At 43.5% G+C, this 12,200-nt stretch overlaps 1 protein-coding gene across 3 annotated transcripts in view; it reads right to left on the reverse strand.

The window, feature by feature from the left end:
• LOC124789724 (prolyl endopeptidase) overlaps nucleotides 1-12,200 on the reverse strand; it is a 94,272-nt gene that overhangs the window by 81,977 nt on the left and 95 nt on the right. For 2 of the 3 annotated variants that reach the window (XM_047257184.1, XM_047257177.1), the window contains exons 2-3: nucleotides 11,796-11,900; nucleotides 8,161-8,384 (exon numbers count right to left, since the gene is read on the reverse strand). In XM_047257184.1, the coding sequence (XP_047113140.1) occupies nucleotides 8,161-8,384; nucleotides 11,796-11,861 (290 nt within the window). In that variant the 5' untranslated portion in view covers nucleotides 11,862-11,900. Of the gene's footprint in view, nucleotides 1-8,160; nucleotides 8,385-11,795; nucleotides 11,901-12,044; nucleotides 12,197-12,200 lie in introns of those variants that run through there. The other variant, XM_047257191.1, reaches the window with a different exon arrangement.

Raw genomic sequence — 12,200 nt, forward strand, 5'->3', positions numbered from 1 at the left:
TGGTCAAACTAATTGGCCGATAGCTGTCAACAGATAGGGGGTTCTGACCAGGCTTAAGGACAGGAACCACAATGCTATCCCTCCACTGAGAAGGGAAGTCACCCTGGAGCCAGATACGGTTAAACACCCGAAGAAGATGGTGCCGTTGTGGAGCACTGAGATGTTGAAGCAGCTGGTTATGAATGGAATCTGGGCCAGGAGCCGTATCATGAGAAGCAGATAGAGCAGAAAGAAATTCCCATTCAGTGAAAGGTTCGTTGTAAGATTCTGACTCACAAGTGGTGAAACATAAGGTGACAGCTTCAGCCTGCTGTTTTTGATGAAGGAAAGCAGCTGGATAGGAGGCCGACGCTGATGCCACTGCAAAATGGGTCGCAAGATGTTCTGCAAGAACTAATGGGTCCGTACAAATGCCATCTGGGAGGTGAAGGCCTGGGAGGGTGGACTGCCGATGGCAACCTTGGAGAGAGCGAAGTGTAGCCCATACCCGTGACAGAGGGACAGTGGAACCAAGGGAAGAAACGAATCGTTCCCAACATATCCGCTTGCTCTGTTTGATTAAATAACGGGCTTTAGCGCGAAGGCGCTTAAAGGTAGAAAGGCTGGCTACAGATGGGTGCCTCTTAAAGTGTTGCAAAGCTCGACGGCGATCACGGATGGCAATGGCAATGGCCGTACTCCACCACGGGACTTGCCGACGACGAAATTGTCCAGATGAGCGCGGGACAGCAAGGTTAGCAGCGCGAACAATCGCGTCAGACACGTCACGTAGGACGTCATCAATACAACCCGACAAAGAGGGAGAAAACTGGACCTGTGCAGTATATAGAGGCCAATCGGCGCGGTGGAAAGACCAACGAGGTAACCTCTCCATCGGGGAGCGGGAAGGGAGCGTGATAATCAACGGGAAATGGTCACTATCACAAAGGTCGTCGAGTGGCGACCAGTGTAATGAAGGGAGGAGAGAGGGAGAAGAAAGAGAAAGATCAATGGCAGAAAAGGTACCAGGACCAGCACTGAAATGAGTAGGGGAGCCATCATTAAGAAGGCACAGGTCGTGGTCTGCAATAAATTGGTCGATAAGAAGACCTCGTCTAGATGGAAAGGCACTGCCCCACAAAGGATGATGAGCATTAAAATCCCCAAGGAGGAGGAAGGGAGGAGGAAGTTGCTGAAGAAGGGTGGTTAAGGCAGCAGGTGTAAGAGTCCTGTCAGGAGGGAGATAAAGATTGCATACTGTGACTGCAGAGTCTAAGTGGACCCTAACAGCAACTGCTTCCAATGTAGTTTGGAGAGGAATCCACGTGCTAGCAATGTCTGTACGGACCAACGTACAAACGCCACCAGAAGCCCGCAAGGGTCCGACCCGATTTCGACAGAAAACACGGAACCCACGGAGGGTCGGTGAGTGAGCATCAGTAAAATGAGATTCCTGGAGAACCACACAAGCTGCTGAGTAGGACGAAAGAAGGGATTTCAATTCCGGAAGGTGACGATAGTAGCCATTACAATTCCATTGGAGAACCACAGAACGATGGTTTAAATGAGGGCTGAACACGCTAAATCCAGTCATACCGCCGGGTCCCCACCCGTCACCGACAAGGAGGGGGCGACATCCATAAACGACAGGTCAGAATCCGGTTGTGAAGCCGGGGAAGGGACCTCCGGTGACACCAGAGGCTCTTTGTCCCGGGACTTATGTTTCTTCTTCTTTTCAGGCTGAGTTCGAGGAGGGCTGTGTGGCATAATGGAGCCAGCTGCAGCAAGATCAGGAACAGAAAGTGACCGGGCGACCTGGGGGCCGATAGACCGCGGCTCTCGCGGTCGCCGCGCTGCAGCAGACCTTTGACCTGGAAGGTGCCGGGAAGGGGCATCCCGGGAGAGGCGCCCTTGACCGGCAGACGCCGAAGGAGTGGGACACTTCTCCGGCTGGGGAGGGGGAGCAGCGCCCAGGGGAGAAGGTGTGGGAGCCGCAGGGGAGGGGGGAAGGAGAGGGGTCCGGGATGGGGGTAAGGAAGGGGGAGGAAGGGATGAAGATGTAACCAAGGCGTAACTAGATGTCATGGACACAGGGTGCAATCGTGCATATTTCTTACGGGCCTCTGTGTAGCTTAAACGATCAAGAGACTTATACTCCTGTATCTTTTTTTCTTTCTTATAGACTGGGCAATCTGCTGAACGTGGAGAATGACTACCATGACAATTTACACATACAGGAGGGGGAACACAGGGACTCCCCTCATGGAGTGGACGTCCACAGTCACCACAGAGAGGGTCCTGGGTACAGCGAGAAGACATGTGGCCAAAACGCAAGCACTTAAAACACCGCATAGGAGGTGGGATGTACGGCTTCACATCACAGCGATAGACCATAATCTTAACTTTCTCAGGAAGGGTATCCCCTTCAAAGGCCAGGATAAAGGCACCAGTATCAATACGATTATCTTTAGGACCCTTCTGAACACGCCGAACAAAGTGAACACCCCGCCGTCCGAGATTGTCCCGAAGTTCCTCATCAGTTTGAAGGATGAGGTCTCTGTGAAAAATCACACCTTGTACCATATTTAGAGACTGGTGAGGGGTAATGGACACGGGAATTGTGCCAAGATGGGTACATGCACGAAGGGCCGCAGATTGGGCAGCCGAAGCAGTTTTTATCAGTAACGAACCCGACCGCATCTTGCTCAGGGAGTCCACTTCGCCGAACTTGTCTTCAATGTGTTCCACAAAGAATAAAGGTTTGACACTGGTGAAAGTATCTCCATCAGTCCTGGTGCAAACTAGATAACGGGGGAAAGGTTTTGCCCCTAGACGACGGGCCTGACCCTCCTCCCAGGGGGTAGCCACGGAAGGGAAGGCCGAAGGGGCAAGAGAAGCAGCACTTGAGGAATCAGTACCACGCAGAGAGACGGCCGCAGAAGAGCGGCCAGAGGTTTGGACCCTTATGCGTTTCATCTGCATAGCGTCCGCCCTGATACCACCCACTCCGATCAGGGGCTCTCCTCACGGGCGCCACCCAGCCACAGCAAGGGCCGTCTGGCACGGCGGCCATTGCCGGGAGTTCCGATGCTCCAGGATGACGAGCAACCACTCCAAGGCATGCATGAGGAGGTCACAGCTCAGGTATCAGAAGTGTGATCCCTGTGTGTTCAGGGGGCTCAACCAAAAGGGTACATAGCGACCCCACCACACGGGCTGGCTACCGTGCTGGCTATGCACCCTAGCATCAGACAACGACGTAGAAGAAAGGTGGAATATACTAGGGGGGCACACGTCGGAGACACTAGGTAAGGTGCTCTTCCCCAAATGGCTCACACTACGGAAGAGAAATTTTGGAATGGAGGTCAAACCCCAGAGGGGGACCAAGGAATGCCAAAAGGAGGAGATGATTACGCAACAAAGCCAGAGTGTAAAACCAACAGAACCAGGAGGATAGCGGGGGCCAACATAAGCAAGGACACCAATAGAGGGGGAGGAGAGGGCGAGGGGAAAGGGGTATGGAGGGGAACGGAGGGGAAGGGAAAGGAAATGCAGCCCGGGAGAGAAAGAAGGCTGCAATGGCTCGGGGCCCCGTGCTCGCCACGCACGTATCCACGAAAGAGTTGTGGACCCCCTGGGGGGACTATTATAGTTGCTAGAGTTCCTGTAATATCCCTTATAGCCACGGAGGGCAGGGTCCGCATTGCTGGGAACCAAGTTTCTTTGAGGGCAATGCAGAAAGCAGGTGTACAGCTTAACAGCCGCCATAGCTCAGCCAGGTGGTGGAAAAAAACCACAATTCCACCGGAAGATGACATTAACATGAAGCTGGGAAGGCATGAAGCACACAAGGAGGCAGGTTATGCCTAAGGTCACCTGCTGTATACAACTAAGTATTTGTAGCCATTTCTATGGTGGATGAGTCTTCAGTGAGATCCAGGTCTGCAGGGGATGCTAAGATCTCCACTGCATCCTCAGATGCAGAATTGATAGGGAGTGGTAGTGTTGCGGCCACCAGAAGGTCACGTTTCTTAGCAGATTTCTTCTTAGTTTGCTTGCCCTCTCACTTCTCTTTAGGGGCTTGCTGGGAAGATTTCTCCGAAGCAGCTTCAGGCACTGAGAAAGACTGAAGCTCTGTCCAGCAGCTTTTGGCTCCTTGAGCCACTGGCGTGTGTCTGCCGTGACATTAGTGGATACCTTGAAAGAGAGGGTCCCAAGGGGCCCCTTCCGCACAAGAGGAACTGGAGGAGGCCGTTGCTTCTCCGGCAGGGGAGAGTATGTCGACATCAACCCGAATGGGGTGTAATCTTTCATATTTAGCCTCTGTGTAAGTCAACCTGTCCAGGGTCTTGTACTCCATAATTTTCTGCTCTTTTGGAGTAGTGGGCAGTCTGGCAAGCAGGGGGAGTGGTGCTCTCCACAGCTGATGCAGGTGGGAGGTGGCACACACGGAGTATCTGGGTGCAGAGGTCGTCCGCAGTCTTGACATGTGGTGCTGGAAGTGCAGTGGGAAAACATGTGCCCGAACTTCCAGCACTTAAAGCACCACATAGGGGGGAGGGATGTATGGTTTAACGTCACAATGGTAAACCATCAGCTCGACCTTTTCAGGCAATGAATCACCCTTAAAGGCCAAGAAAAAGGCACCAGTAGCAACCCTGTTGTCTATACGTCCCTTGTAAACGCGCTGGATGAAATGTACACCCCACTGTTCTAAATTGGCGTGGAGCTAGTCATCAGACTGCAAGAGGAGGTCATGATGGAAAATAATTTCCTGGACCATGTTGAAGCATTTATGGGAAGTGGCGGAAACAAGAATATCATCCAGCTTGTCACAGGCAAGTAACACATGAGACTGGGCTGGGAATGCTGTCTAAATCAAGACTGCACCGTTTCGCACCTTGGACAGCACTGTCACTTCTCCAAACTTATCCTCAAGGTGTTCAACGAAAATTGAGGCGAATATGGCTCTCACCATTCTGTAGCTCCTATATGTTCCTCCCATGGTGTAGTGAGGCAGAGAAACAATTTAGGGTCATACCTGTTGGCATTTTTTCTATCTTGCCCTTCTTAGAGACTGCCGGTGCTGTATGGTCACCAGCAAGAGATTACAGTCTGCTCCATTACAGGCCATCCATCCTGATGCCACCCACTCCAATCAGGGGCTCTCTCCACGGGAGCCACTCAGCCACAGCAAAGGCCAACTGGCATGATGGTCATTGCCAGGAGTCCTGATGCCCCAGGAAGACAGGCATCTACTCCTTGGTATGCATGGGGAGTTTACAGCTTAGGCATCAGCAGTGTGATCCCTATGTTGTCAGGGGGCTACCACCAACTGGGTACATGACGGCCCCACCACAACGGACTGGCTACCGTGGGTGCAGAGAAATTCAATATTGTCATGGGGGCAAAAGAGGACAGGAGACAACGGAAGAAGATAACATAGCCCGGAAAGTGTCCTCGCCCAAATAGTTGAATCGCAGGTGGAAATGCAAAGCCATGACAAGAGATTCAGGAGATCGAATCTAAGGGCACTCATGCATCCACATAAGGTGTCCTTCCCCATATGGCCCGCACTTGGGAAGAATTTTGAAAGTGGCAGGTTAAACCATAGAATGGGACCTGAACTATTAGGGCTGAAAAGTGAGACACTCCTTTTAGTCACCTCTTACGACAGGCAGGAATAACTTGGGCCTATGCTAACCCCTGAACCTTTAGGGGGGGGGGGGGAAGGAGGGGCGAAGGAGGGGGGGGGGGGGAGGGGGGAAGGGGGGGGGGGGACCAGAAGAGGATTCGGTGTTAATTTGTTTACAATAAATGCTTGCTAATGTCATACACATACAGAGCTTGACTCCAATCTGTCGTCACAACAAACCAGGCAGCAGCACAGCAGCTCACCATCACATGACTAGCAAAAAGAACTGCACGAGATATACCACTTCATAGCTGGTTATACTTTACGTTGAGTGAAGACATACACCGTATAAGGTACTTTATGTAATTAAAATTTCACAAGGGGGCAGACAAGGTCAAGTACCCAAACATTTTAAAAAAAAATGTGAAAAGAAATAAAAGAAATACCATTGAGAATGCAAATTGTAAAGAATGATTCTCTCTCATGTATCCTTTTGAGCACTTTATCAAAAAAGAATGTAGGAGGAAACACTCAATTATTATGATTGATTCATAGTAGTTGGCATCTCTATGGCACCAGCAGATTATTAGCCTTCGGACTAATACTTCCTACTGTCTCAGCTCCATCTACATCAGCATTCTAATTACTATGCATTTCTTTAGCTGGTATGAAAGTCATTAGGAACAGCTGTATGTTAAAGAGAATGTAACTGCTCTTGTACAAACCTGACCCAGATTTCCTTTCTTCATCACCCAAATGAAATTATCTTTCTACTCTGCCTGTATCTAAGCACCTGTCAAGAGTGCATGGTAATATACATTATTCATTGGACATCTTGCAACTAGATATTCAATGGAAGTGCAACACTATTCATATGAAATTCAAAACTTAACTATGTATTGTATAATACATCAAGTATGGGGAGTTATTTGCATGAAATAAGACAATATGATGCCAACATCAGATGAAGAAATGTACTCTGAAATATATCCAAGACTTTACCAGTATGCAAAGTTTCCTCACTGTATCACTGTTCTCAATCATGAAGTATCAGAATCCAAAACCCAGAACATCTAGGTTCCTTATACTTCAAACAAACATTTTTCTCTAGTACTGTTGGCACTATGTTACTCTAATGTCTTACCTGGTTAGAGACTGCCACTTATGGGAACCGATAGTGGCTCAGAAATTTCCAAAATTCACTAAAAATCTTTGGATGCACCAAATCAAAGTTCTTTGTAAGAAAAACACAAAATGGCACTTCCTTATATGATTAAGCATTTGGACTGTTGGGAAATTTAATGAGATCCTATGGCAGAAAGCAGTTGACTTACGAAAAAACATTATCAGTGGACTTTATCATGTTGGTATGTTGAGGGTACTTTTGTTATAGGATATAATAAGTGGAAAATACTGTATCACCATTAGGTGTCAGTGTGGATTGTCTGAAACAAATTGAGGAGTTTACAGCGCTTCACAATTATATTTAATTGAGAGATAGCTTTAAAATGCAAACACCTTATAAGGGAATCTTTCATGTATAAATGATAGCCACAACAGAAGACCCACTTTGTCTGCAGGTAAGGTTCATGCTAAATTATCAACTACTTTGTTAATGAAGGTCGACTAACATTTAGATCATACAATACGAACAATACTGTGCTTGTTAATAAGAAAAATTTTCTTACATACATTCTTCCCCCCTCCCCCTTTGGGTAGCTCAGTTGGTAGAGCACTTGCCTGCATAAGGTAAAGGTCCCAAGTCCAAGTCTCAGTTCAGCACAGTTTCAATCTGCCAGGAACTTTCAACATACAGTTTCTCAGTGAAATATGAAATGACAATTTTTGTTTTTCAATTTTATATCAATCTAAAATAAAATTTAGTAAACATTACTCAGACACACATATATATCTAATCCGAATTCATTTACGGAGCAGAAGGAGTTAACAAGAACATAAAAATTTTTTGGGTCCTCTTTTAATTCACTTTGAATTCCTTAAGTATTATTTATGGCAACATAATTTGTACCTTTCTGTGCGTAAGTAAGGTTAAGCTGTGGACAGTGAAGAATTCTTAGTGTTAAATTTATTAATGTTATTGTTACTTTCAAAATGTCCTTGATTCTTCAGGAAGATATATGTACACTATCAAATTGAAGTGATTAATAGAACACAATTATAAACATATTCTGGATGTAGTTCTTTCTGAACCCCACTGCATTTAAAATAATTTTTCACCACCGCTTCAGCCACAATGAATACTGAGTTGAGACACAAGGGAGAATCTGGTCAACACCTAAAGCTGTTACGATCTGTTCTGTGCAGAACCATGTAACCATGACAATATTTACTGAGATAAGGGCAAAAGGTTTTAAAAATAAATAAGAAAAGTTTTATAACCAATAATTAAAAAGTGACAATCAGTTTTGATTATACTTTATTATTCTTTTGGAGAAATAATAATTATTGTACCCTATAAAACCACACACCTTATAATGCATTTATATATCTAACTATTTATAATAAGCCAAATTAGTGTTCATTACCTCTGATTCTGCAGTCCAGTATTCATATAGAAGAAATATCTCTCTCCATGTCTATACGGGCATGAATACTTTGGATAGTTCCATAGTTCTGTAAGTCTTGAGTTTATGTCTGATCTCACTGGGCAACTATCGAGATAGGGTCTTGTAACAGCATTTTGTTCATCAACAAATTTAGCTGTTTCAGATGAATCTGGGTCCTCAAGCCATCGGTAAGGATCACTTATCTACAAAACAAATTCTAAAGATATTAACTATATAGTAGTAAGAACTTGCAACAGTTTATTCTTTCACGAGACAGTGGCATACTGTATACACCGCAGTAAAAATCCCAAACTATGTTTCATAACACATTTTAACTTCCTTTCTTTCTTACTGCTGTTCTCCTGAAAGTATTCTGATAAATACTGGTACATCAGCAATAGCATACACAATTAAAAGATGCTAAGAAATAGGAATTATAACTATGTATTTACTATTTTTTTCAGAAGCTTTTACCCCAAAGGTAATGAAACATTATCTGGTCTTTACATCATTATGAAAATACGTTGCAAGAATGCAAAATGAGACGAAGTGGTCATAGCTGCACTAACATTTTAATGCTATTATACACCTAAAGGTGTGAGCATGCAGAATGTGGTCTGGTGGCCATTGCCACCAAGCTGCATCACTGAAATGACCTCACTATTACGTGCATCACAAAAAGGATAGATATAATACGACAACCACCGACCTGCTGCTATCATGAGTTGCACGTTGTCTCTCAATAAAGATTAATCACTGCTGTTCATTCTCCTCTTGTGATTTTATGGAAACTATTTGGTGCAAAATAAAAAAAATACTCTCACTGCAAACTTTTTGTTATCTATCTTTCAAGGAAACCATATGAAATCTGATTACTGTTATTTCTTACACAGGGTTTACATAAAGCATGGGAACATTTTCAATTATTTATTGCACAAGAACCAAACATTGTACACATATCACACATATGTCATTTTGAAGAGAATCTTGACAAAGATTTAAAGTCACTTTGTGTCAGCAAAGCATCCACTATTCAGGAACACATATTTTCAATGACTCATTAGCAGCCATAAAAAGTTTAATAAAAAATAATGTTCAGTTTAGACAAGAAACAAAGGATTTATTGGTGGGCAGCACCACCTACTCCACTGACGAATTTCTTATCAGAAGTGACAAATGTGTGTTTTATTTATAATATCAAATAATATGAGTATTACGTACAACATGATTTCCACACAACTTTAGTGCACTAATGCAATCAATGTAAATAAATGTTGCAAAATGATTTTCCATTTGATGATGTATGGCTACAATAGCCTAAGAATTATCATATGCATCGAAATGTATTGAACATTTATATTTTTGTGACAAATTTATTATTTTAAAATGAAATAATGACGACATGTTCCACAGTTTTGAGGGCCATTAAACTTGGCATCCGTGGAAGGTACGTCAGTATCCTATCTCCCCCCCCCCCCCCCTTAATATTTACTGTGTATTTTTGTTTTCTGGTATGTTCTACATCCTGGAAGATCCCCTCACTACGGGTATAGTGAAATAAAATGTACATCTAATTACATAACCTAGTGTGTTTGTAGACAAAGGGTTTTGAATTGTTGATTCAATATGAAGGTGATTTCCAATTACATAAGGCAAAGATGTGCTTTTGAATGTGATTATTCCTCACACCAAAAATCTTAAGATTAAAAAGGAATTCCTTCATGAAAATTGCTGATGTTTTCAGCACCAGTGGCACTGACACTGGAGAGAAAAAAAAAAAAAATATATATATATATATATGCCATGACTGATGTCATACATGCAAAGTAAAAGCAACATAGAAGAGATAAACAGGCCAGGCAATAGCAGTGAATCAGTTTAGAAATGATTATGGTTTTTTGTTTTTCAATAGGTGCCGTTAATGAAGTACATGAAGCAACAAAAAATGATAAATTCAATGGACAATTAAATAAAAGTTTGGAAATACGGAAGCGTCCGATCCCACCCGTCTGCTTTGACCCATTACGTCACAAATATGGCGGAAACAAAAACAAACACACACACTTTCCACAAAAAGCCTAATGACACTAACGGGACAAGCGCGGGAAATGGGGTGTTTTGGGTGGGGGGCAAACTAAATATAAACAAATTTAGATGCCTTGCGTAGCTACAACGTGTAAGTGAAGACAGCCATGCATGAATACCCACCCACCTCCCCGGGGGTCGTAACCCCTGCAACCCATAGAAGATAAAGATGCTTCAGCAGCTGATTAGTGTTTTTTGCCTTTAAAAAAAAATCTCACGGGATAGAACAAACAGATCAGAAAGATAAATATAATAAACTAAAACAGAAATTCGAGGAAACATAATTAAAATAAGTAATAAGTGTTTTTAAATTTTAAAAAAAATCTCACGAGATAGAACGAACAGACCAGAAAAGTAAATAAAATAAGATAAGATAAAACAGAACTGAAGACAGCCACACTCAAACCAAACTCCGCGCCGTCTTGACGTCACACACAACACCCTTACGTCACGGGTCAAAGCCGACGCGTGGGATCGGACGCTTCTGTCGACCCAAAAGTTTATGTTTACTTAACTTTGTATTCTGTGCTAAACATTTCAGTCAAGGTGCAGTGACAGCAAAAATAACTGACAGCTTTGCATCTGTATGCGAGTTTATTCTGCAACTCTGAAGGAAGATTTGCTCAGAACTTAGCAATGTGTATCAATGACTTCACTTGTCAGCTTTATGGTGAGTTGCTACCTTTACAATCCCCCCCCCCCTTTTTTTTAAACAGCAAGACTGATTAACTGTTGATATTTTACCCATCATTTAGGATTAACTACAATTAAGAATGTGAAAATTGTATAATAGACATAATGTAATTATCTTTATGAAATTATTATGTCCTTCAATCTGGACCACGTCTTTCAGGCACTACTTACAACACGTATTATTTTGAAACAGAACAAATACAAAGTACTGAAATGAATATTCAGTTAAAAAAGATTAACAGCAAGACTCTCATTCATTTGAGTCACCTTCCTGAGATCTGTGTTCCTTTTTTATACCCCAACAGTCACCACCAGAATTTCAAAGTACCATGACATTCTAATGAAGGTAGGGAACCCAGAGTCATTTCCATACACAGTTTGCACATCAAGTGATTCCTGCTATATAGTAAGTTTTTACACAGAGTATGCCTTTCTCTTCATTCACCAATTTCGATGCCTTATACTTCATCTGTTCATACAGATGGGTTTTATTAAACTATTCTCCTCACACTGTATTCTACAGCAAACAGTTTCGGTGCTCTACAACAAATGTTTGCAATGAAGGTTGGCTGTAATCATCACACAGTGGACTCCATACCCCTTGCGGTTTTTTATAGTTTCTGTTCTGTATACATACATAATATGCATCACTCAGACCTGTCCTATATAGCTTTTCTGAATTTACCTTGCAGTTTTAGTTTCTATCACGAAAAGTCCATGAAACTGGTTCTATGCCAAAGTGTGTTAAATATGAGCAGTCTCTTGCCACAACCTTAATTTCCCCATGTATTCTAGCGTCGTCATCTAAAATGCAACTAAATGGCAAATTTACCCACCTCTATTCCGTGGTATTCTTCTGTTACACTTTCATCTCTTCTTGCAACTGGGTAGTTAAATTTCATTCTTCGTAATGAAGGCTCTCTTGAGGAGTACCGAGGTTTCTGAAAACGTGAGAAGTAAGCTTTACTTTCCGTTTATTAACACAGCGTCAAGTGGCTCACTGCGGCACAACCAAGATAACTCAAAAAGTTGTCTTAGAATGTCAGAATACCCAGTTAGCAGGCACTAAAATTAATTATGCCCACCTTAGAATTATCACAAACTTGGGACTGTCGACTCACTTCTGCGTTAGCCGTATCAGTTTTATACTTGCGGAAGCCAGATACAGCTGCGCTTATCTCCCGTATGGTCAGATAGGGCGGATATATTCGACAAGACTTAACTACTTTTGATAACAGTAC

This window comes from Schistocerca piceifrons, chromosome 1 (genome assembly GCF_021461385.2).
Source record: "Schistocerca piceifrons isolate TAMUIC-IGC-003096 chromosome 1, iqSchPice1.1, whole genome shotgun sequence".
NCBI classification, from domain to species: domain Eukaryota; kingdom Metazoa; phylum Arthropoda; class Insecta; order Orthoptera; family Acrididae; genus Schistocerca; species Schistocerca piceifrons.